This window comes from Dipteris shenzhenensis, chromosome 10, assembly GCF_047967505.1.
Source record: "Dipteris shenzhenensis isolate YYH24624 ecotype China chromosome 10, Dip_SZ_1.0, whole genome shotgun sequence".
NCBI lineage: Eukaryota > Viridiplantae > Streptophyta > Polypodiopsida > Gleicheniales > Dipteridaceae > Dipteris > Dipteris shenzhenensis.
The window spans coordinates 38,019,736-38,043,464 of record NC_141605.1 but is presented as its reverse complement, the minus strand read 5'-3'; the positions used below and the strand labels follow the sequence as shown (position 1 = coordinate 38,043,464).

Genomic DNA, 23,729 nt, shown 5'->3' with positions numbered 1-23,729 from the left:
ACGTTTTAATGTTAAAAAACTCCTTTTCAGATATGGAAGAGGATGCCATGATGCAAATGAAGCAAAAATCCCAAATGCTAGTGCCTACAAGAGAGAATCACACCAAATAGCAGGTGCACCCAAATGTGTATGCCACAATAGAGTGAAATATCACCAAAACTCATGTCTCAAAGCATCTGACTCATGTGCATATACTATGCATCCATATGAGCAAATCTGGCCCAAAAGAAAATGCCAACTGCAATGGCAATCCAAAATGCCAATAAGTGCCAAATGACTCAAGCATAAACACCATATCCACTAGCATATGCATTAATAATATCTCATCCAAGAGAGCATAGCACTATCAATGCATCACCTGCAATGTGTCAAAGCTGTCCCTTAGCATAAAATAGCATCCATGTGCCAAGCGTCCATAAAAATAGCATCCCACAAGGCAATTTGGGCCTATCAGCGCATCCAATAAGGACCGCAATGCATCCAAATGGCCTATAAATCATCCACTGCAACCCAATGCACACCACGAATGAGCGCACACTGCAACTAGAGTGATTTGCATAAGGTATGCTCAAGAAATGATAGTCCCACGATAATGACCGCTACTGAAAATAGAACCTGAGATGCCTCAAAACATGGGCGCCATTGCATAATCGGACTTAACAAGAAAATCTGCAAGTATCTCTCTTCTGCCGGAACTCCAAAATCCCAACCGATGAGTGAGAAATGGGAGTCAACACTTATTCATTGCCATGTGGTATAAATCTAAGGTTTCAAAACTTTAGAATGAAAAATGCATAACAGAGAGATGAAATCGAATACACAGAGATCTATAACTCTGAAAATCCTTCACCGAATTGCGTAAGAACTGACAGGTAGGGGTTTTTGGGCGTCCGGAACGCAATGGGACAGAACCGTGGTCTCAATCACTGGGTCCAACACACGGACTGAAAAACGTTTTTGAAAATAGAGCTGTTTGTAAACTCCACCGGAGTGCGAATGATGAGCAACATAGAAGTTTTAGGACCTCCTGAGTCCATCGGAACTGAGAGATCTGCAAATGGTTGCTCCAAACTTGAGTTCCAACACCCGGGCAGAAAAACGTAAAAACTGACACAATGAGTTAGAAATCCAATGAAATGATCCCAGATTCAAGAATGAAGGTGTTTCCAAGCTTCTGAAGTGAAGTGGACACCAAAAGCAAGCAATAGTTGCCTCTACAAGTTAATACGGAGTCTCTGTCATCGAACGGAACAGGGAAAAGCTTAAAAAACGACTTTTTCTTTGAAAACACTTAATAGGCTCTCAAAACCACTTCGCAAAACCAAAGTGACTTTTCCAAAGGTTCCTCCAAGGTCTCTACACACTCGGATGCAAGTAAAGTCACCCACAAAGCTTCCCATAGAACTTCTCCTTCCTCTCATAGAGCTGCTGAGCTTCGAGCATTCACGCACGCTCAACTAGATCAACCGGGCTCTGATACCAGTTGAGAGTGCTCTCAACGGAAGCAAGAACGGAAGAGGGAGAGAGAGAAATAGAGAGCCACATAAGTTTTGGTGGGTGCAGTTACCCTAATCTTCTTTTTCATTCATTTATATATGTGTTTGAGTATTGTACATAACTGGGGTAAAGGCACAGTGACCTTTAACCCCCACATTTAGATCTTAATGTGTTCCAAGTTATGAGTGGAACCTAGTGAGCAATTATGTGTTCATGGTGATGAAGGCATGGCTAGAGGTGAAATGTGGGTTTTGTGCAAAGATGACACGACTCTAGCTTTATGTAAATTTTGCTTGTATGGTGAGGTCATCTCACTTATCAATTAAAAGAAACTATTGTTGAACCAATCATTTAGATGATCTAAATGTGAGGTGGAAAAAGTAAAGCTACAAGAATTTTGAGATTTTGAGAAAAAAGTAACAGGAGGAGGATTTTTTTAGGTGCTTGGACTCGAAGCATGAGGCAAAGTGATGGGCAAACACTTAGAAGATGTAATCAAACTAAAACTAAGGGTGATCGACATAGGCTTGGATTTGTCCAAGGAAATGGGAAGCTTCAGGGCCCAGGCTCAAATGCTTTGGCAATACTTGCTACATTGTCCACAAAACCCTCTTGCTTCAAGAAGGAGAAGAAGTGTTTTATGACACATGGAGTTCTTGATTTTCTCATCTTCTACTTCTTTAAGCATGAAACACCAATCAAAAAGACTAAATATACAATTGCAAATTAAAAATTAAAAATCTATCATAACTATGTATATTGAACGTTTGAGACTATTACGAGTGTTGAATACATGGTGGTTCAACTTTACATGGTGGTTACAATCCTTGTGTGTGCACACTTCTATTCATGTATTGGTGTGAGATAGTTGTAAATAAAACATGGTAGAATAAAGCATAAGGAGTTGCAAGCTTATGCTCAACCTTGAGGAGAAAGAGATTTGCACAATGACTTTTTAAAGCAACAGTCCACAATCATGTAATATTCAAAAGTCAATTGGCCTCATACCCTCAATTATTTAATATGAAGCATCAAGATGGAGATGCTACTTTTTAGAATGGGCACACTACCAAAAAGTGTATTTTTGACATCACCTTTTAATGTTCATGTGCGAGAGGTGGTTTGCGAACTGGTTTTGGAGGGAAAACCTGGTTGTTGCTTGAGCCCTTGCTCTTGAGTAGGGGCCAGCCAAAAAACCGGTTGACCCATGGCCTGACCATATGATCACAAGTGGACAAACGGAGCGTTCGACAAGAGAGAATAAATTTTGAAACGCACGTGTGGAATAAAAGACATATATATATATATATATATCTATGTGTGTGTGTGTATATCTAGATACTGTTGCCTGCTCATGGGCTCCGTCCGAGCTCAGCTATGGCTGCTGTTTCTGTATCTCGTCTCCTCCCAGCTGCTAAACGTTTGGCTCCCCTGGCAACCCTCCCTTTGTGCCGTCTCCGTCCTCCCCCCCTTGCCCCCCTCCCCCTCGGTGCTTCCTCCAGCTCTGATTCACAGTTCCTCGCTCCTTGGCTATGGCCTTGCTCCTTGCTTCTTGCCGCCGGATCAGTTGCCTCAGACCTACTGTGTTCCCAGGAGTCTCGCAGTTCGAGGTGTCATTCTTGCCACATCGTTTCGTTTGCATTTATAAGCGATGTTCTCTCTCTCTCTCTCTCTCTCTCTCTCTCTCTCTCTCACATGAAAGCTGCTCTCCCCTGCCAGCCCTGAAATTCTAGCTCCAGGTCGTTCCAGGGTGCTGCCAAGTTCTTTCATTGAACAGTTGAGAGCTGCTTGTGGTGTAAGTGATCACCATCGTACCATTACAGTTTTGATCATCGTTGTTATTATGTGAAATGTACTACGACTCAGCAAATACAAACTTAGCTAATTGCACCATTTATGCGGGGATGTTTTTTTTGTTCCAAGAAATTTATGTGGGGATGTTACCAAGCACTGCATTCGGTCGGGGGCCACGGTTGAAGGCCAGCAAGGCCTGGTCCTGTCAAGGCCTCCAAAGTTTCCCAACTCTTAAATTGACTATGTACAAAACCTTCTTTTGTAGGAGGAGGGAGTTGTATTGGATGTCGACGAGAGAATCGTTCATTCAAAGCCTGTCAGCAGCTTCTACCCTCCCACAAACATTCCTGACGTGGTAGTTTATCCGCGGTTGGTGAATCTAGGACTTCTATGACTGTCCCGTTGCTACTTAGAGGAAACTCTATCTAGAAGCCATCGTAACTCTTGTTCTCGTTGACTTTGATGCCTGCCAGATCCCAAGAAGAAGTGGTTGCGATTGTCAAAGCATGTAACAAGTATAAGGTGAAGCACAAGCTATTGACTCTATCTTTGAACAGGGAAGGTTAAGATCGCATGTTTGACTCAAATGGGGCAAATGTATTCTGATTGCTCTCTCGTGTCCAGATTCCAATTGTGCCCTTTGGAGGAGCCACGTCTACGGAAGGGCAAATATTGTCTCCCTATGGAGGTGTGAGCATTGATATGAGTCTAATGAAGGTGAGGTATATACGTCAATCTCCATTTGTGAGAAAGTTTACATGCAAGTGCGATCGAGCGTTGGTTGTAAATCTCACATTCCTTGCAGCAAATCAAAGCTCTCCATGTTGAGGACATGGACGTGGTGGTGGAGCCTGGGCTCGGCTGGATAGAACTTAACGAGTATCTCAAGCCTTATGGTCTGTTTTTCCCTTTGGACCCTGGTAAGAAGGTATATCTATCCAATAACAATATAACATAATAGCGAAAGGTAATAATGGTGGGATTGTGTGTGTGTGAGAGAGAGAAAGAGAGAGAGTTTTGTTAACGTCTTTGAAAGGCCAAAAAAGGCTATGAGACCAAGGAGCCGAAATCCAATACACGTCGATGGGGGAATCTAGAGGTGTCTAGCACACCTTCAAAGAAAACTACTAATCTATTGAAGCACGAAAGCCCAAAGTGGATAACATGGACTCGGAGAGAGCCTTCTATTCGTGCTATTTGCTTGTATCTTCCACGCACTCACCAATCTGCGACAGCGTCTGCTAACAAACGACCTTGCGAGCAATACAACGGGCAACTCCAACAACTGCTCTTCAGGGACAAGCCCAAATATGACGACCCTAAGCAACGTGCACAACCTCACCAAAGTCTTGTTAGCGAGCTCAGCCAATTGCCTCTACACGCCACTCTTCCAACTAGTCACGCTCCAACTCTCGTGATCCACCTGCACGCTCTGATACCAAAATGAAACGTCCAAAACTGCTAACTCCTAGCCTTTCATCAATTCACGGGCACAAGCACACGAATTCACCTCCCAGCCGATTTCAGTGGTAGTAAGCTCTCTCATGAAAAAATTTCGTTACGTGAAAGCTCTTGCTTACAAAATTCCACCAAGCCCCAACATTCCCTAGATGGATCTAGTATGCCACATGTCTTCATTCTAGGGTCCCTCCTTAATGCATCATTGTTGGTAAACTGAAAGGAAAGCATGGAGTGAACACAAACTGAGAATTCTTGCTTATGGAATGAAGAAAGGTGAGGTCCTTAAGTAGGCACCTCTTACATGATCACTGACATCACTGATGACCTCTGAGCTCCACAATCATCTCCTCAATCTGCTCCTAAATTCTCTCAATCATCCTATGTGGATATATGCTTCTCCAAGGCCAAACTTCTTATGCCATACCTCCACCAAAGGACATACATCTGGCGGTTCTGTTATTGACATAATTTTCTTAACTTCTCTATGTGCTGTTTTCTTCCTTCCCGGATTTACAGCCCTTCTCCACTCTTTCTTAAGCAGGCCAACCATTTGTGCAAACGTAATATCAGCCTTCCTTCTTGATAGATCACCTATCAAATCATACTCAGCCTGCTCTTTACCCAAAGGATAATCAGCTGTCTTATACTTATGTATGGGCTTCCTTACCTTCTTCCTTGAGTAAGTAATCACCTGCTCTGTCTGTTTACTCCTTTTGGTACTTGGCTCAGCTCCTTCATCCCTATCTCTCTTCCTAAGAGGAAAAACATCAGCATCACTTTCCTCTAATGTAAGAGGTGACACATCAGCATTATCCTTTACTATTCCCAGCATGCTAACAACCTTACCTTCCCCCTTATCTTCAAATGTGACTTTTTTTGCCCCACTACTGGTTGAAGGTCCTGGCTCCTTTATCTCAATTCGATGATCATTTTGCCTATTATTCAAACTAGGTGGAAGAGGATACACATCCCCACTTACCCTGGGAGGCTTGTCACATTGTGAACTGTAATGTTTCCAGTCCAAACACTTGAAACAATGCACATAAGGAGAGATACCCCCTCGTCCTTGTCCCCCTGGCAATAAAGCCTGAGCATTTGAATTAGGCATGCTACCTACTCCTCTATTATTCTGAATACGACATCGTCTTCTCCCAACCATAAGATTAAGACTCAATTTTATCCGTATGTCAGGCCTTAATCGTGCAATAAACATGTCCTTTTTAATAACACAAGGTGGCACCTCTGGCAAGAGGGCTGACTGCCATCTATTCCACATAATTGTGAAGGTTCCCACATAGCCATCCATAGTTTGACCAGGCTTCTGCTGCAGACCACACATCTCCTTCTAGAGACCATCTGCATCCTTTGCACGAGCAAACTGGGCCAAAAATGCTGCTCTCACCTCTGCATAAGTGGGATTCCTACGTTCTCCTTGCTCATCTTGGCAAACTGCCATAACCCTCTGCAACCAAGATTGGGCCTCTCCCATCATACAAAAAGACAATATCCGCAACAAGACCTCCAGAGCATTCCTATCCTTAATAAGGGCTGTAAACTCCATGCCTTCAATGAACCTCTCAGGGTCCTCATTGGGCAGGCCATAGAATCTTGCAAAATCTTGTGCCATTTTCAAACTTTTGAGCTTTCTTGATTCGGGTGGGTCTTCACTTACCAACTAAAAAAAAAAAAGGTCCCAAGCAAGATCGCCAAAACTATGATGGGTGAAAATATGAGAAGACAACTAAGCACTACACACACCCACCCACTCAGTTGAGATCATCTTCATCACAAAACTCCATATGATGGGTACACTCAGGAAGATCTTATTCATCTAGAAGTGTCACAAGCATCCACTCTTCATCTACCACACGCAAAAGCAGAGACCAATAATCACCATGAACCAAGGATAGCACAACCTCTATGTGGAAACCATCAAAGAAAACACCAAGTACCTTTGGCCCAAGCTCAAGGGATAATCATCATTCTTTTAACTGCATCTAAGAGGCAAACTGAAGCCGGGTCTCCAATGGGATCAGATAGCAGTGTAGAGCTCATGGAATAGAGCATATGCACAAGTTCTAGAGCACGTATCCATTTACAAGACTCAAGGCAAACTTACACAAGGTTGCCTAGAAGCAATCTCATAGGAACACTCAACTCCCAAAAGATGATAAGCAAAAAAAGAGAGGAAAGAAACCGCAATTGCATTTCTCTGATAACAACCACCTTGTATTTCTCAGCCTGTATAAGCTCTCCAAAACAGTTCACAGCCAAGAGCCATGCTTGAGAAGTGCTTGTGAATGCATAGCCATTCTGAGCATCAAAGGAATCTCGTTCTTGAGCTAATGTAAACCCGCAAAAAGTCATCTTTTCCACTACCATCACGCTGGTAACAGTTCGTGCAAACAATAGTGGTCCGCCCGTACATCAGCTCGCCAACCACCTCCAAAAACAGATCCAGTGACACAGCTTCTCCAGTCGCTAGTTGCATCGCCAACCAAGTAGCCTGGCTTTTCAATTAGGACCTCACTTCAGCCAACGTACAGCTCCTGCAGCACTCTCAACACTGTCCCTAAACCTAAAAAAAAAACGGCGCCTACACCCCCCAGCCTTCAACGCAGCAGCTCGTCAAAAGGCCCACTAGCGCATACAGTTTCATCCATCCAAAACGGCTCTCTCTCTCTCTTCAGATTTGGAACTCCTGCATATGTACAGCCCACACACCTCACACCCCCAGCTCTCCACTCATGATCCGTACAGCAGTCGTAGGCAGTCCATGCGTCGACCAGCCAATAGCTCTCACCTCTCTTCAGCCAGCAAAAAGCTTTTTGCTCATCCGCCCATCATTCTTTTTTTTTGCGACTATCCTTTTCATGGTGATTATCAATTTCCAGGACTCTCCAGTAGCCGCCATTCCACGTAGCTTGCCAAGTCGTCGATCTAGAAGCGCCATGATTCTTTTCACACAACCACCTTGCATGCACATGCCAACCTTTCCAGAAATTCCAGCCACATCACACCACTTCCATTTTACCCTTCTTCAATTCCTTTTCCCTAAATCGTACACCAAGGCAATTAATGCCCAAAATCCCAACCTTAGGCACACTTCTTGCACAAAGACTGCATGCAAAGCTTTCAATGCATGCATGCCACTTATAATCACACATAAAATAGCCGAACCCACTCAGAGATGCTGCCCACATGAGATGATGACGACACACGAATCACTCATGACCACATGAACACATGGCAAAAGACAACAATGATATAAACATATGTCATTTACAACCAACACCGAAACATATGGGATACTATGCTTTGGAGTGCGTGGCTAGTATCTTTAAACACAAAGCCAACCTTGTTACATGTGATGCCAGTCACATTGGTGAAACCAAACACCCCCATACCTATACAAATATGTGCATAGTGCCTACCCTCATGTAACTCTGAAGTGCGAAAAAATATTTACAATTTTCCTCCCATCAACGTCATGAGATCCTAGTCAATACCATGTCCTATGCTGACAGTAATGGCTCATAGAGGAGGACTGCTCATGAGAATATAATTGCATGATTTTATCATACATAATCTTCAAGAATTATCCTATGATGCATTGTAAGAAAAATAGTTTCTGCTTGATTAATGGAGAGCTAGGTTATTCTTAAGGTCTTTTTTAGGGTAATTTGTAAGAAAAGGTCTTGTCATACTTGATGCATTTCAAAATCTTTACTTTTCCTAACAAGATAAAAAGAGGATATGTCCCATTTAATGTGGAAGTTTTACAGCATTCACAACTAGTGTACGTGAAACACTAACTTTTGGATGTGTTGGGTATGGTTTTTGCTTTTTCATGATACTTTAGGCCCTGGAGCGTCTATTGGAGGAATGTGTGCAACTCGATGCTCTGGTTCTTTGGCAGTACGGTACTGCAAGTCATGAGTACTTTTACGGGGTTCAAAGTATTGATTTAATTAGATACTATGTTTCTCCCATTATTTTGTGTGTAGCTCCAAAATATCGCATGCGTGGTGCATTTTAAACCCATGTAAATTGGATGTTTTTCTAAAAAAAAGCTTATGATTAGTGTCAACAGGAAAGTTTCATGGAACATACTTAATTAATTTATGTTATCTTAAGTTTATATAAAGTTTGAAATATACTAATGCATGCTTAAGTTCTATGGATTATAATAATAATCAACCTATATGCTTACATTCTATAGATTATAGAAGCTAGTCCTTGCTTTGTGACGGAGTTTATGGTTTTTACCTTATGAGTACTATCATGAGATTGAAGCAGCAGGTTTTCAAAGGATGAGTTGCTAGATTCATCTAGATATATGTACATTGTAATTTGTATCTTAATGTGTACTCTTGAGTCCTGTGACATCTACTATCTTAGGTATGAGATATCCAAGGACCATATCTGATATAATGATTCATGAATCATTAGAAAGATAAATACATTTTTTTTCGATAACTCTCAGGTTTTTTTCCGATTCCGATAACTCTCAGGTTTTTTTCGATAACTCTCAGGTTTTTTTCCGATAACTCTCTAGAGCCTAGGCTAGAACTGTGGACCTACTCTAGGGTCTGTGCCAGCACTCTTAATACTATGCAATGATGCCAGCTAGGCTTGGAGGTGTAATCTTGTGAGAGGATGTAGAGAGCTAACTTCCACAACGAGGGGTTGAGGATTCCAAATGTATCATGTGGCATCGAGGAATGACTACGGAACTAAATGTAAGTTTTAAGATGACACCTAATACTCTCCCTTAATAATCAACTTGATGTCCTACAGCCCACGCATGTCCCTCCACCATTGAGACTTCCTGCCACCCAATCGCTTTGTGAAAATATAGGCAACCTGCTGATTTGTAGTGTGACTCATAACCGACAATGGCTCCATGTGGAAGATTGGTAAATCCATCAATCGCTGCAACAATTACTGCTAGAGGAAAAAAACTTTCCCCCCTAACCTTTGTCAGATTTGGGAAAGAGAGAGAGCAAGAGAGTGAGCTGAGAGCTGAAAGCTTGAAAGCTTAGTTGCAATAGAAGAGTGTGAGAGTACAACTGAAAGAGTGAGAGATAAGGTTTTGTCCTAGTGACAAAACCTTAGTAGTCACTAACCATAAGTGGACTAACTGCGGTTAGGGGGAAAAACCTCTTAAAGAGGGAAAAGTGCCCCTAACTAGCTTATTAAATTACGTTGGTCACTGCTGAATTATATCTATAATTCTAACACCCCCCTGTAGTGCCAATGTCATGTACAAGGCTGATTAATCACCAAACGGATATAAGTTCAGGGCACTGCGAAACGCCTTAAACTTTTCACGTGGTAATGCTTTGGTGAAAATATCTGCAACATTGTCATGTGTGGACACAAAGATCATACTGATCTCTCCTGCATGCAACTTCTCTCTGACGTAGTGATAGTGAACCTCAATGTGCTTCGTGCGAGCATGAAACACTGGATTCTTTGCCACTGCAATGGCACTCTGACTATCAATGAGAATTGGAGAAGGACCCTCCAATGACAGATGAAGATCAGCAAATAGACGTCGCAGCCAGACACATTCAACTGTTGCTGTGAAAGCTGCTCTGTACTCAGCTTCACATGATGAGGTAGCCACTGTAGATTGTTTCTTGCTCAGCCAGGAAATGCAAGCTTTACTAAAAAAGAAACAATTGCCACTAGTGGACTGCCTAGTGTCATAATCACCAGGCCAATCTGAATCACTGTAGGCATGCATCTGCAAGTCACCCCCCCTGGGAAATAACAAGCCAAAAGACTTCGTGCCCTACAAATAACGGAAGATGCGCTTAACTGCCTGCCAATGCATAGTTTTTGGGCTGTGCATATACCTGCTTACCTGAGATATTGCAAACTGAATATCAGGTCTAGTGTTGCGGAGATATATGAGGCATCCAATAGCCTGACTGTAAAGTGTGGCATCAACTAATTCTCTTGCATCATGCATTGTGAGTTTCAGCCCCGGCTCCATAGGAGTGGCTATGGGCTTACAATCATGCATGTTAAATCTGTCACAGAGTTTCTGCACATACTTGGACTGAGACATAACAGTGCCACGTCTCTCTTGAGAGAACTGGATCCCCAAATAAAAGTGAAGCAGCCCCAAATCTGACATGTCAAAATTGGTTTGCAAATCAGCTTTGAAATCTGCAATATTATCTTCATTGGACCCTGTGAGTAGTAAGTCATCGACATAAAGAAGGATGACTAAAATTTCCCCCCCATCCATCTTGATGTAGAGGGTGCTCTCAGTAGGACTATTGTGCAGCCCCTTGCTGGTAAAAAAGGCATGAATCTTGGCATACCATGCACGAGGGGCCTATTTCAACCCATACAAAGCTTTGTTTAGCTTGCATACCTGAAGTGCATTTGTTGTAATTTCAAAGCCTGGAGGTTGTTTGACATAAACCTCTTCCAACAAGTCTTCGTTTAGGAAGGCTGTTTTAATGTCCAACTGATGAACATTCCACTCAAAATGTGCAGCCATTGCAATAACAGATCGGATGGTGGTCATCCGGGATGTAGGAGCAGAGGTCTCCTCATAATCTATGCCCTTTTTCTGAGCATAGCCTTGGGCAACTAGCCTTGCCTTGTATCTGTCAATGGAGCCATCTGGCTTCCGTTTCACCTTGAAAACCCATCGTGTACCAATGGCATGTTAACCTGGTGGCAAGTCTACGACATCCCAAGTCTGATTTTTCTTAATGGACTGCAACTCATCGTGCATGGCATTCATCCAATGCACATAGTCCTTTGCTTCTTCGAATGTTGCAGGCTCCTCCTCATCGAGAAGAGTACCTGCATATGCTGATTCCACTGAATTAGCACCTTCCATGTGCCTTGCTGCACTGCGAGTCCTGCCAGGTAATGGAGCATCAATCTTACTCTCCTTGAGAGTCTGTAACAGCCAGTTTGGGACTGTTTTTGCTGCATGTATGTCTGCAATTTCTTGCTGAACTACCTGTTCCACTGCCTGTGGAGGTGGCAAGACATCCTGTGGCTGAACTGGAGCATCGGGAGGTGGCTGTAAATTCTGATTTGCATCAGAAATATCAGCAGAGGAACCCAAGGCAATGGGTAGCATCCCCTCAAAAACATCCTCTGAAGAAGAAGGCATATGAAATTCAGCCTGAGTGTGAGCTGAATTTTCTGCAAATATCACATCTCTACTGACAATGATCTTGCGTGTAGCAAGATTGTAGAGACGGTACCCCTTGCTTTCTGCACTGTACCCAACAAATATGCACTTAATTGCCTTATCTGACAACTTATGCCGAAATTCAACTGACACATGAGCATATGCAAGGCATCCAAAGACTCGGAAATGATCCACTGAAGGCTTTCTCCCATTCCAGACCTCATAGGGAGTTTTTGTTTTCAAAGCCTTAGGGGGAGCCTGATTTAAGATGTAGTTGGCACACATTAGACCTTCAAGCCAGAATTTGTGAGGCATGTGTTTGCTTTTCAGCATACATCTGTCCATCTCCATAAGAGTTCTATTTTTCCTCTCAGCTGCTGAGGGGTCAGCCTCACTGTGAGCTGATGCACAATACCCTTGCCTTTCAGAAAAGCATCAAAATCTGTAGACAAGTATTCCCCACCTCTATCTGTGCGCAATGTCTGTATCTTGAGTCCAGTTTCATTTTCAACCATGGCTGAAAAGTGTTTAAACACCATGAACACTTCTGATTTGCGCTTCGGTCCAAGGACCCAAGTGAAATTGGAGTAATCATCAATAAAAGTAACAAAATAGAGATGACCACCCAATGATGGAGTCCTCATGGGACCATAGACATCACTGTGTATAAGCTGTAATTTCCGGACAGCTTTAACTGAACCATCCTTTTTGAAGGGGAATCTATGCATTTTGCCTAAAATGCACCCTTCATAGGCATGTGGAGGAGGTATCTCAAGAGGTGGCAATGCATCAACCATAGAGTGCTTCTGAAGTGTCATCAAGCTGTTGTAATGCATGTGGCCATATCGGGCATGCCATAATGCTGCATTCTGCATGGCAGCAGTAGGAGTAGAAACTGCAAGAGCATGGGCTGCTTTTGCCTCAAAAAGATCAAGCTGAAAAAGCTCACGCAGCAGAGTACCAGATAATCTCAAGGCATAATCATTTTCTCTGTCTCAGACAGCACATTTGTCATCCTCAAAGATGACCTGAAATCCAGCCTTGTTAAGAGGACACTGAAAGGAGATTCTTGGTGATACCAAGTACATACAAGACATCTGAAAGTCTGAAAACTGAGCCATCAATGGCGGTAAGCTCAACTTCTCCTGTGCCACGTACTGAATATGACGAGTTGTTGGCACAAGTGACTTTCTTACCAACGGGAGGTGGATGCAAGGAAGTAAAGAGACACTTCCTAGAAGTGATATGCTTGGAGGCACTGCTGTCAAAATACCAAGTATTCAGTGTTTCATTGACACTGAAAACTGATGCATCCGTAGAGGGGTCATAACTGCAAGTCAAAAAGGCATATGTATCATCATTACAAGTGGCTGTACTATCCCGAGCATCTGGAGCAGCCAGCCTAGAATCTGAAATGCAAGATAAAAAGGCATAATCCTTTCCAACAAAGTTGGCTGCAGCATCCCCTCTGTCAGATGCATGAGGAGCTGAATGTGAAACAGCCATACCGGAGCTGCTTTTCTTCTCTTTTGCAAGCCTTTTCTTGCATTCTGCAATGTGATGACCTGGCTTTTTGCAGTAATGACAAAAACCCTTCTTCTTGGGCTTACTTGCATCATTTTTAGCCTTTTGTGAAGGCTGTCCTGACCCACTGGACGGCTGATTTACTGATGTCTTTGCCTGTCCCTTTGTTTTTGACTTGAACTTTGAGAGCATAGCTTGTTCACCTGCATGTGAAGCCAAGTTTTTCCTGGTCTGCTCTTCCTGAAGCAGAAGTCCTATCAACTCATGAAAAGTGAGAGGATTTGCACCCCCCCTCAATGATAAGTTCAGCGAGGTATGAAAGTTGAGATAAGACTCAGGAAGAGAATTCAGAGTGGTGGTAATCATCTCTAAATCAGGAATAATCTCATCAATGTTCAATAATTGCTCTCTGAGATCCTGTAGCCACAGCAGGTACGGCGACTAATCGTATAGTCGCAGGTACGGACGGGGAATAGTACAGTCGCATGTACCGACGTCGAGTTTGCAGGTATGCTGGTACGGGCATCAGCGCAGGTAAGGCTGGTATGGCACTGTTGCAGGTACAGTACGGGTACTACAGTATGGACAGCGAAGTTGTACGACGAATGTACGGAGCGATCAGGAAAGAAGCGCAGGTACGGACGACAAACAATAGATTCGAGCAGGTACGGCAAGATTGTACGAAAGGTACGGAAGCAGCAGGTACGACAGGTACAAGCAGGTATGGATGCATCACTTATGGCAGATGCGAGCAAGTACGGTAGGTACTGACGACAAGACTGCAGCTGACGAAGGTACGAGCAGCAAAGAGAGCTCGCGGGAGCTTAGAGCAGGTCCTAGAGCACGATATGCTCTGATACCAAATGTAAGATTTGGGGGAGAGAGAGAGCAAGAGATTGAGCTTAGAGCTGAAAGCTTGAAAGCTTAGTTGCAATAGAAGAGTGTGAGAGTACAACTGAAAGAGTGAGAGATAAGGTTTTGTCCTAGTGACAAAACCTTAGTAGTCACTAACCATAGTTAGTGGACTAACTGCGGTTAGGAGGAAAAACCTCTTAAAGAGGGAAAAGTGCCCCTAACTAGCTTATTAAATTACATTGGTCACTGCTGAATTATATCTATAATTCTAACAACCTTGCCCCATAAGGTGTAAACGCATATGGGTGAAGACGGGAGCCGGCCCGATGCGCAATGAAGGTTGGGAGGGAGAGGCTAATGGAGTATGGTACTACCACTAGTATGGTACTACCTAGACACCCCTCCGCAGCTCCCCTTTCTCAGTTCTTTAGGGAGGTAGCAGCTGCAGTACCAGTCAGTAGAGGGGTTGACGAGGCATTTTCAATATTGTTTCCTTCTCTTTGGGAGGTTAGTCATACAGTGTCCTCTCCATCAGATTGCGAGCCACCAGCAATAGCATTGACCAATGTCTACATCGGCAGTTCCCTTGGTGATGACAGCAATTCGATCGATTCATCAGAGGCGTGCTCATCAGCCTTAGTTCTTCCTTAGTACCTCAGGGGGACATGCTTAGTCCCAGTATGTCGTCAGGAAGAAGCTATGCCAGCCATCTCTCACTCCTTTCGAGAGATATACCAATCATTCATGGTAGACGGGGTATTCTCAGCAGTTTTGGACATCTCACAGTTCTTTCTGGCAGCATCCCATTTAGTTGATTCATTAGAGGGGCACTCAATAGCTCCTCTTTTCCTTCGGAGAGCATCTAGTACTGTTTCTCCTTGGAGGGGTGATCTATAGTCCCAATCACCGCTCAGCTCCTTGGAGAGACAGCCATAGTTCCATCTCTCTTGGATTTTCTCAGAGAGAGTCGAGTGCAGCTCCCGGCATCACTCAGGTTCTTTAGGAGACATTTCCATCCACAATTTTAGATTCCAGCAGGGTGGTAGAGTTCTTACCCTCATTAGTCATCACACCAGCAGAGGAGGCAGGTGCATACCAACTTTCCCTCACCGAAGTCATGGAGACAGTAGTACCACATTGCCCAACAGTGCATGTGAGTATTCTGGAGTTTCCACGTTTTCAGTCTTGGTTGCCTAGCCTCTGTGGATGTCATCACCCCAGCAGTTCTTGGAGTAGCACCGGCATTTCTATGTTGGTGGATCTTCCGCAATGGGGAGAATGCATGCCGACAGTTGATAGTCAGTTTCATGCCATTGGACTTCCAGAGTGCAATGCTCTACATCAGCAGTCCGATCAGTCCACAGCAGCAGGTCACGGGGATAGCATGTAGTTCATATGCACTTCTAGAGTGCAATGCTCTACATCAACAGTTCAATCAGTCCTCGGAAGGTCACGGGGATAGCATGCAATTCATATGTCCAGGAGCCTATCAGAGTGCCATACCACTCGAGGATCAGGGGTTCGTAGTAGTAATGTGGTGGGATGACTGGCCTAAGCAACACTCTCATTTTGCTTTTTTACTTCGCTATTTTGTACTAGCATAGCATTTTAGTACTCAGCAAGGGCCTTAGTGAGCCCTTTGCCCCGGCCCATAGTGGTGTGTATGAGCTACTTGATTTCGTACTTTGTCCCATAGGCTCGTGAGGCCTCCCGCGGACGTTAATCTCTCTCTCTCTCTCTCTCTCTCTCACATAATGTTCCCTAATGTAGGGGTGCATGTGATATTCCCTCTTGCTGAAATTCTAGGTGATGATAGCTGTTGAGGGGCACTGAGTGAATCTGCCAAGCGAATGTGATCGTGATGACCACCAACTACTACTCAAAACTTGACTGCCCTCCCAAAGAAGGCGGAACAGTCTTGAACTGGGGCCTTAGTGAGCCCTTTGCCCTGGCCCATAGTGGTCTGTATGAGCTACTTGATTCCGTACTTTGTCCCATAGGCCCGTGAGGCCTCCCGCGGACGTTAATCTCTCTCTCTCTCTCTCTCTCATAATGTTCCCTAATGTAGGGGTGCATGTGATATTCCCTCTTGCTGAAATTCTAGATGATGATAGCTGTTGAGGGGCACTGAGTGAATCTGCCAAGCGAATGTGATCGTGATGACCACCAACTACTGCTCAAAACTTGACTGCCCTCCCAAAGAACGCGGAACAGTCTTGAACTGGGGACTGATTTGGTATCGCTCCAAGAGGCTGAGGAACGAATGCTCTACTATGATAACACGGCAGCTCAATAAAAACTCCTGAGAATAGGTATTGCCGTGAGGATTGGACATGAAGATATCAAGTGCTCAGAGCTAGAGTCCCAAGTGCGTGGACCGGCCCTACGTATCCAAGCTCCATGATGGCTCTCTGATGAGATGCAAAGAGCTCACGTATCTGCATTTGTCGGGATGTCTCTCGTGGTGGTGGAGGACGTGGTCTCCTCGATCTTTGGATCCGATGGGCTATGTGAAGAGTGATGCCTCGCCCTGGTCGATCTCCCCTAAGGAGAGCTAAGATAGGTCGAACCTCGATCGTGTGTGCTCTGGGTGTTTGTCGCGCCGTGTATGGTTTGTGTGTCCCTCGTCTGGCAATGTTGTGTCGGCTACCTCCGCTGATCCATATATCTCTCATGTCGACTAGCTCCTCCTCCTCTATCCCAGAGTGCCCTGGGGCCGAGTTAAATGCATAGAAATTTGTGACCCATCTCTGCGCTCGGTCTACCTCAGTACCCCGTGGTGCGGTGGTCCCATCCTCCTGCTCTTTGATATGTCGTAGTATCTCCCTGTGTCGTCGCATCTCCATCAGGTAGAGCCCAATGCAGACTTGGTCCTAGAAGTGGATCAGTCGTGAGAGTGGGCCAAAGTCGTATCCCTCTTGAAAAAGGTAGTGGTAGCGCCCTCGGATCTCATAGTAGGTTGGGCAGACACACAGAAAGTGCTCCTCTGTCTCGACCGTCCCCATCGTGCACAACCTGCAAGTCTGCTGCTCTTTGGGTATGCGTGCAGCTCTCCCTATCTCGATCCTCAGCTGATGGGATGAGACCCGCATCTGTCCGATGGCAATCCTCAGTGCGTGTGACTCCTTTGTCCTCAAGATACTGCCTGATGATGATCTTCTGATACTCTCAGAAAGTGGTCATAGTAGAGCTGGGTCTTGGTGGGGAACTCCTGGTCCCCCCCCCCTCCTTCAAGTGCGAGAGAGCAGGGGGGGGGAGGGAGGGAGGCAGGGTAAAAACTAAGGAGAGAACAAGATTATGACACTGTAGGTCAATGGGCGAATCTTACCCCATCATTCCCGGTTCCCAAAGTCACAAGCCATGGCGGAACAGTTGAGGTCGCCAAGGCAAAGTGTTGCGAGGTATCCACCTAGCAACAACTTCAGAAGTAGGGAATGTCACATGCACCAGTGCCAGACACAGGTGGCAGTGACAACTAGCTCAAAGTCACTATCTCGCAGCCTTCAGATGCAACTTATTTTCAGGATTTTAATGTAGTAGATATTTTGGTGTCACCATCACCTGCCCAATCACCGTCACATAATCCACCTAGTTCGACGCCTTTACTGTATGTGATGCCATAGGTGCATGTACCCTTCAAGTACCTCAGCACCCTCATGCCTGCGTCCCAATGGGCCTTTCTAGGTTTGGTTGAGAACTGATAGAGTAGCCCTACTACAAATGAAATTTTTGGTATGGTGTTAGTGAGATCAAGTAGACTTCCCACCATCGTTGATATTGTGATGCATCAACTGGCTGAGACGTATCATGGATGCTCAGCTTCATACCAACCTCCATGGGAGTGATTGCCACCTTGTAGTCTTCCATCTGAAATCGCTTCAGTAACTCCTTGCAGTATTTCTCCCGAGAGATAAATATGTTGCCCTTCTCCTACTTGCCTTCGATCCCAAGAAAGTAGTTTCTTGACTCGAGAAAGCTTCTTCGAGTGGTCTCTTGTAAGGATAAGATCATCCACTTATAGGATAAGTTACCAGCCGCAACCCCCTCTCAGTGAAGAGATAGAGGTTTGCCTCGGATGGACTCCGCTGTAACCTAATCTTCAAGAAGAACTTGTCTATCCGCTGGTACCATGCCCTTGGGGCCTGTTTCAGCCCGTACAACGCCTTTTTTTACTTGCATACCTTGGATGTGGACCCTAGAACCTGAAAGCGTGGTGGCTGATCCACGTATACCTCCTCCTCTAGGGTTCCGTTCAAGAATGTGGACTTTACGTCCATCTGAAAGATAGGCCAACTATGATGAGCAGCCAAGGCAATAATAGTGTGTATCGTCACCATCCCGGTTGTGGGGCTGAAGGTCTCATCGAAGTCAAGTCCCTCTGACTGTGCGTAACCTTTCACCACTAATCGAGCTTTGTATTTGTCCCCCCATCAGACTTGAACTCCATCAGACTTGAACTTCAGCTTGTACACCCATTTGGTACCAATGATCTTCCGCTTGGGCGGATTGTCCACCAAATTGTTCTTCAGAATGGCGTCCATCTCTGCCTGCATAGCATCTTGCCATTCTGGAAGATCCCTCCCTTCCTCTGAGGATTTGGGCTCCTCAAGCTGAGCCACCATAGCATAGTTCTCGGAGGGAGTCTTCACGTTGCGTTGAGACCGTCATGCTCCGAAACTGCTCTTGAGAATGTCAGTGACTCGTGAGTTTGCTTAAGTCTTCAAAACCACTGAGGTAGCTTCTTCTCTGATGGAGGTGCCTTTGCTGGAGATGCCTTTGGAGCCGGCACTAGGACGTCCTGCTCCTCCTCCTCCTCCTCGGGTTCTTCAGTCTTCTCCACCTCCTTGATGGTGATCCTGGCTGGGGATAATGTCGGAAATTCCTAGGGGTAATGTCGAAAGTTCCTGAACCTCTTCTTCAGTGTGGGGATCTGATTCTTCAAAGATCACGTCCCTGCTGATGAGGATTTGCTTCTTCACCGGTTCTTCAGTCTTCTCGACCTCCTTGATGGTGACCCTGGGTGGGGTAATGTCGGAAGTTCTTGAACCTCTTCAATCTAGGGAGCTGACTCTTCAAAGATCATGTACTTGTTGATGAGGATTTGCTTCTTCATCGGATCGTAAAGGTGATAAGCCTTGGATTCTTCACTGTATCCCACAAAGATACATCTTTTGCTAATTGGAATCAAGCTTCGTCCGCGCATCCTTATGCACATGAACAAATGCATTAGAACTAAAAATCCGCAAATGGGAAATGGTAGGTTTCTTACCATAGTAAGCTTCATATGGGGTCTTATCATCAACAGCCTTGGAACAAGATTTCGAAAGATGTCTCCCTTGCAACATGGTCAAACCTATCTTTGTGACAGTCCTGTGCTTTCGCTCAGCAACTCCATTTTGTTGAGATGTGCGAGTTGTAGTAAGTTGCCGCTTGATCCTGTGCTTCTCGCAAAATCCATTGAACTCGGTAGACGTGAACTACCCTCCTCTGTCTATATGGAAGGCTCTGATTGCCTCCCCGCTCTGATTCCATGTTGGAAATAGGAGGATAGAATCTCTCACACCTCTCTTTCTGATATCAGCTCATACAACACTCAGAAACCACTTGATAGATGATCACACATATACTATGAAACCTTGCTCGACCAGCACATGAGAGAGACAGACAAAACTCAGACTATATTCTTCCACAGAGTGTGGGATAAACAAGCTCCAGATGAACACAAAGTAGGCAGCAAGGGTGCTGCCCAAAACTGCTGAGTATCTCAGAGATCTCCCTCAAAGAATGCTGCCCGTGGGTAGAGGCTTCAGTCCAGTGGATGAGGGAATGGAGGAGTGAGGTGCCCTTTATATATGCCCTGTCCAGGGCTGTCAAAACCGACCAGTCCGCATGGCCGACCTACAAGGGTGCCCTCTTCTAGAGACAATGGGTCGGCCATTTTGGCTGACCAGTAGCTGACCAGGCCTACTTGGCCTGGCCTATAAATAGGCCCCCAAAGTTGAAAAGAAACTCGAAGACCTGGGATTTGCTCCAAAAGTCTGTCTTCACGTGTTTGACCAAGAGTCCACCATGTCGAAAGAGTCAGAAGAACATGGAAATCTGCCTCTTTGGGTAGGAACTCCAAAAGCCATCTCCAAAAGCGTATCTATAGGAGCAAAGTGACACCAAGGGACTCTTAGAGTGCTCTCCGGGTGGATATGCTTTGTAAACTTTGAAGATGGCCTTGCTTGGCATTCCTGTTTGTGCAGTTGAACAAAGGGAGTGTCTTGTAGGGAATGGTTGCATTAGTCCACTCCCACTCTCTTGGATCCCATGGAAGGTGTTGGCAGGGGCATCCACCATAAAGCGAGAGACACCATGGATGATTTATGGCAAGGGAAAGCCGAGGGTCTATCCACCATCTGTCATCGCTGAAATTGATCACTCTGATCTTGTGAAGTATAGCGTCTTGTGTCTGCTTTGAGACTCTCTGCAACCTCATACAGGATTGGTCTCCTCTTGGCATTCATAGAATGCAGATAATCGGTAAAGGAATACTGTGCATCAAAACACACCTAGCCAATGGACATGTTGGCACTCTCCAACATCTATCTTTGAAGCCAATCCAGTGGTATGGTTGTGTCAAATCTGTATTTCTAGAAATTTCCACGAAAGTCCCTTTTGTTTCAGTAAATCCACGTATTGCCTATGGCTGATTTACCTTGTGGTATCTGACATACTGCCTATGTTTAACTTTTCACGAGGGAGTTATACTCAGACTCCATTGCATCTTGCCATTTGTGGCGTGTGGTGGCTTCTGTAGGCTCCTACCTGTCACTGCGCATCCCTCCCACAAATGATGCATGCTACATCTCATATGGAGTTTCCCATACTTCAGGATCCGATTTTGCAAGTTCCTTTTTAGGAGTAGCAGGGGGGGTTCCTCCTGAGTCATCCTCTAATACTTGATCAAATTTGCACATAACTGCCCAAACAAAGTGCAAACCTTTTCACATTGCAAAAGGGACAATCTCACACAATTTGCTACTCAAAAGCAAATGCCCCAATTACTGCAATTTACTGCAAAATTTGAAATCTGTTAGTTGCACGCATCCCAATGCAAACAAAGCTGCATTTTGCTGTCCAAACCAGCGTAAACAGTTCCAACCTGTAGAACACTGCAATACACAGCTGTACCAGCTGTTTTTTTCTTGGCACACAACTCTAGGCATGAAAATTTGGCAAATCTTAGCTGAATTTTGCCCAAATTTCTGCACAACAGTGCAATAGTGCATTCACAGACTACAAATGCATCTTTCTTTGCACGATTTGCAAGCATGCACCAGCAAATTTCTCTGCAAACACTGATGCAAATGCCAAATAGTTTGCAAGAGATGCCCCAAACAATTGTCTGTCCAATTTGCTTAGATTGCAAAATCATTGAAGACAGATATCCCAATCTGTAAAATCGCCAAACATATGTGCTGGACTCTACAAAATTTCTGCAGAATCTGCCATGAAATTCACATGTCTGTGAATTTTGACTGATTTTCCAGCAACCGTTGTTGCTCAATGCTCCAGATTTCACACATGTACAATTTCTCCTGTTGGCAGATGCTTATTGGACTTTCAAACAGATGAAATCTGCAAAAACGAGCTGTCTGCAGCCCAAAATGTCCACGTGTGAATTTCACCTGCTCCTAACAGGTGATATCAGCTGTAGGCACCTGCATATGCACTTAGCTTTGCACCAATGCAGAATTAGGCTAGTAAATTTTCAAAAATACTATAGTAACCCGCAAAAAATTCAACAAATTTTGCAGAAGTATGTTTAAGAATCTTGTAGGCTGCTTGCAGATGCCACACAATTGGTGGTGCTGTTGTCTTGTCCGCTTACAGCAGAAACGAGTTGCAAATTTGTGAATGGTTCACAATTTCTGCTCAGAACAGCTTCTAGATTGAGAAAATATTCGGCTTGTATCGATAATTCTCTCACAATGACAACATACAAAATCTGTGTGAGAAGTACACACATTGACAAGACTGTACAAACTGATGTAGATACAAAACTACCGGATGATGAGATGGTAGTTCCATGTGGTAGACAAATTTTTTTTACTGGCCCATTGTAATAATAAGCTGGCTACTGCTCTAGCTGAGCTTAACTGATGTCAGATGTTAAAACCAACCACTGGTCGGTGCATAAATGACATCAAAGAGTACGCTAATTGAGTGTTAATATCTAACAGTGCCTTTTTGACAGAGGTTGTGGAGGAGCAGCTATCATAGTGGAAAAGCCTAACAGATATGGATTGAGCAAATACATGGCATAAACTAGGGAATTGTCGAGGCGAGGCACAATAGATGTAGTCTGTATCTATGACAATGATGGACTATGCTTCCAGCTCTTAAGGAATCACACGTAAACCCTCAACCTCTTTTGTAAAGAATGCAATGGTGTAATCCCTGCCTTTATGCGGTCTCTTTGCTACTCCATTAACATGTTGGCCTCGACCACGGTCCACATCATTTGTGACTCTAGGATGGAGGGATTGAATCTTTGCATGGATTGATGTGGCTACTCCGTATGTTAAGAATATTGCCTTTTGATTTGCATTCATAACTCCTCGTACCATGGCCTTCCTCCAATAAATAGTGGGCTTGAACTCAAGCTCACCATCTTCTTTCTACCAAAGGTGCCATAATTTTTTATTGGGCTCAATGGAAGAAGAGAAGAGTTGAAGGAGGGAGGGACTAAGATGGGAGGGATTGGAATGATGACGCTTCAAGCAAGTGGCTGTCCAAAGTTAAAACAGCCAGCCTAGACACCAAAGGTAATGAGTATCAATGGTTTCAGGTGCAAACGTGTGCTTCACAAAGAATATGCCACACAATGTTGAGGTTGCAGCATACATATCACGTTCTTGAGGGATTTTGGATGGCATTAATGATTGGATATGATGACATGATAGGGGGCCATGGAGAGTCAACATGCGAAGTGTCAATTTGTCATGTGACCAAGCTGCTTCTAAAACATTATGAGTTCCTAGGCTCGATGTTATCTAGAAGCTGTTCTGAGCTTGCTCAAAGTCTGTCATGTGACTTCATGGTTGGGCATGCCTTCCCATCCAAGATTTCTTTGGTAATGTAAGTCTTTCTTGATTATGTTCATGTTGTGAATCCTTCTTTCATAGCTGTTTCATATCTTGGATCAGAGCCCATGGTTGTTCTGTGCGATGTGATGATCTTTTCTTTCTTGTTGGAAGAGAGAAAATAAGTCACTTGTTTATATCTGCTTTGAATGAGCAAGTTACAAGTAGACTCTCCTCGATAGCTGATATCTTTATGGGGGAAAGTTTCGCTCTAGACAACACAACTATTTCTATTGTCATATCTTATTAAATTAGCTGTGTTCCAACATTTATTGCAGTCAGAATAGCAATCTTGT

General features: G+C 44.4%; 1 protein-coding gene across 5 annotated transcripts in view; it reads left to right on the top strand.

Moving 5' to 3' along the window:
* The first annotated feature begins 2,829 nt into the window (after nucleotides 1-2,829).
* LOC147897774 (D-lactate dehydrogenase [cytochrome], mitochondrial-like) overlaps nucleotides 2,830-23,729 on the top strand; it is a 102,503-nt gene continuing 81,603 nt past the window's right edge. For all 5 annotated transcript variants that reach the window (XM_087380221.1, XM_087380219.1, XM_087380218.1 and 2 more), the window contains exons 1-7: nucleotides 2,830-3,107; nucleotides 3,217-3,292; nucleotides 3,557-3,660; nucleotides 3,765-3,813; nucleotides 3,916-4,008; nucleotides 4,097-4,211; nucleotides 8,615-8,675. In XM_087380221.1, coding sequence (XP_087236347.1) covers nucleotides 2,875-3,107; nucleotides 3,217-3,292; nucleotides 3,557-3,660; nucleotides 3,765-3,813; nucleotides 3,916-4,008; nucleotides 4,097-4,211; nucleotides 8,615-8,675 — 731 coding nt within the window. In that variant the 5' untranslated portion in view covers nucleotides 2,830-2,874. The remainder of the gene's footprint in view (nucleotides 3,108-3,216; nucleotides 3,293-3,556; nucleotides 3,661-3,764; nucleotides 3,814-3,915; nucleotides 4,009-4,096; nucleotides 4,212-8,614; nucleotides 8,676-23,729) is intronic.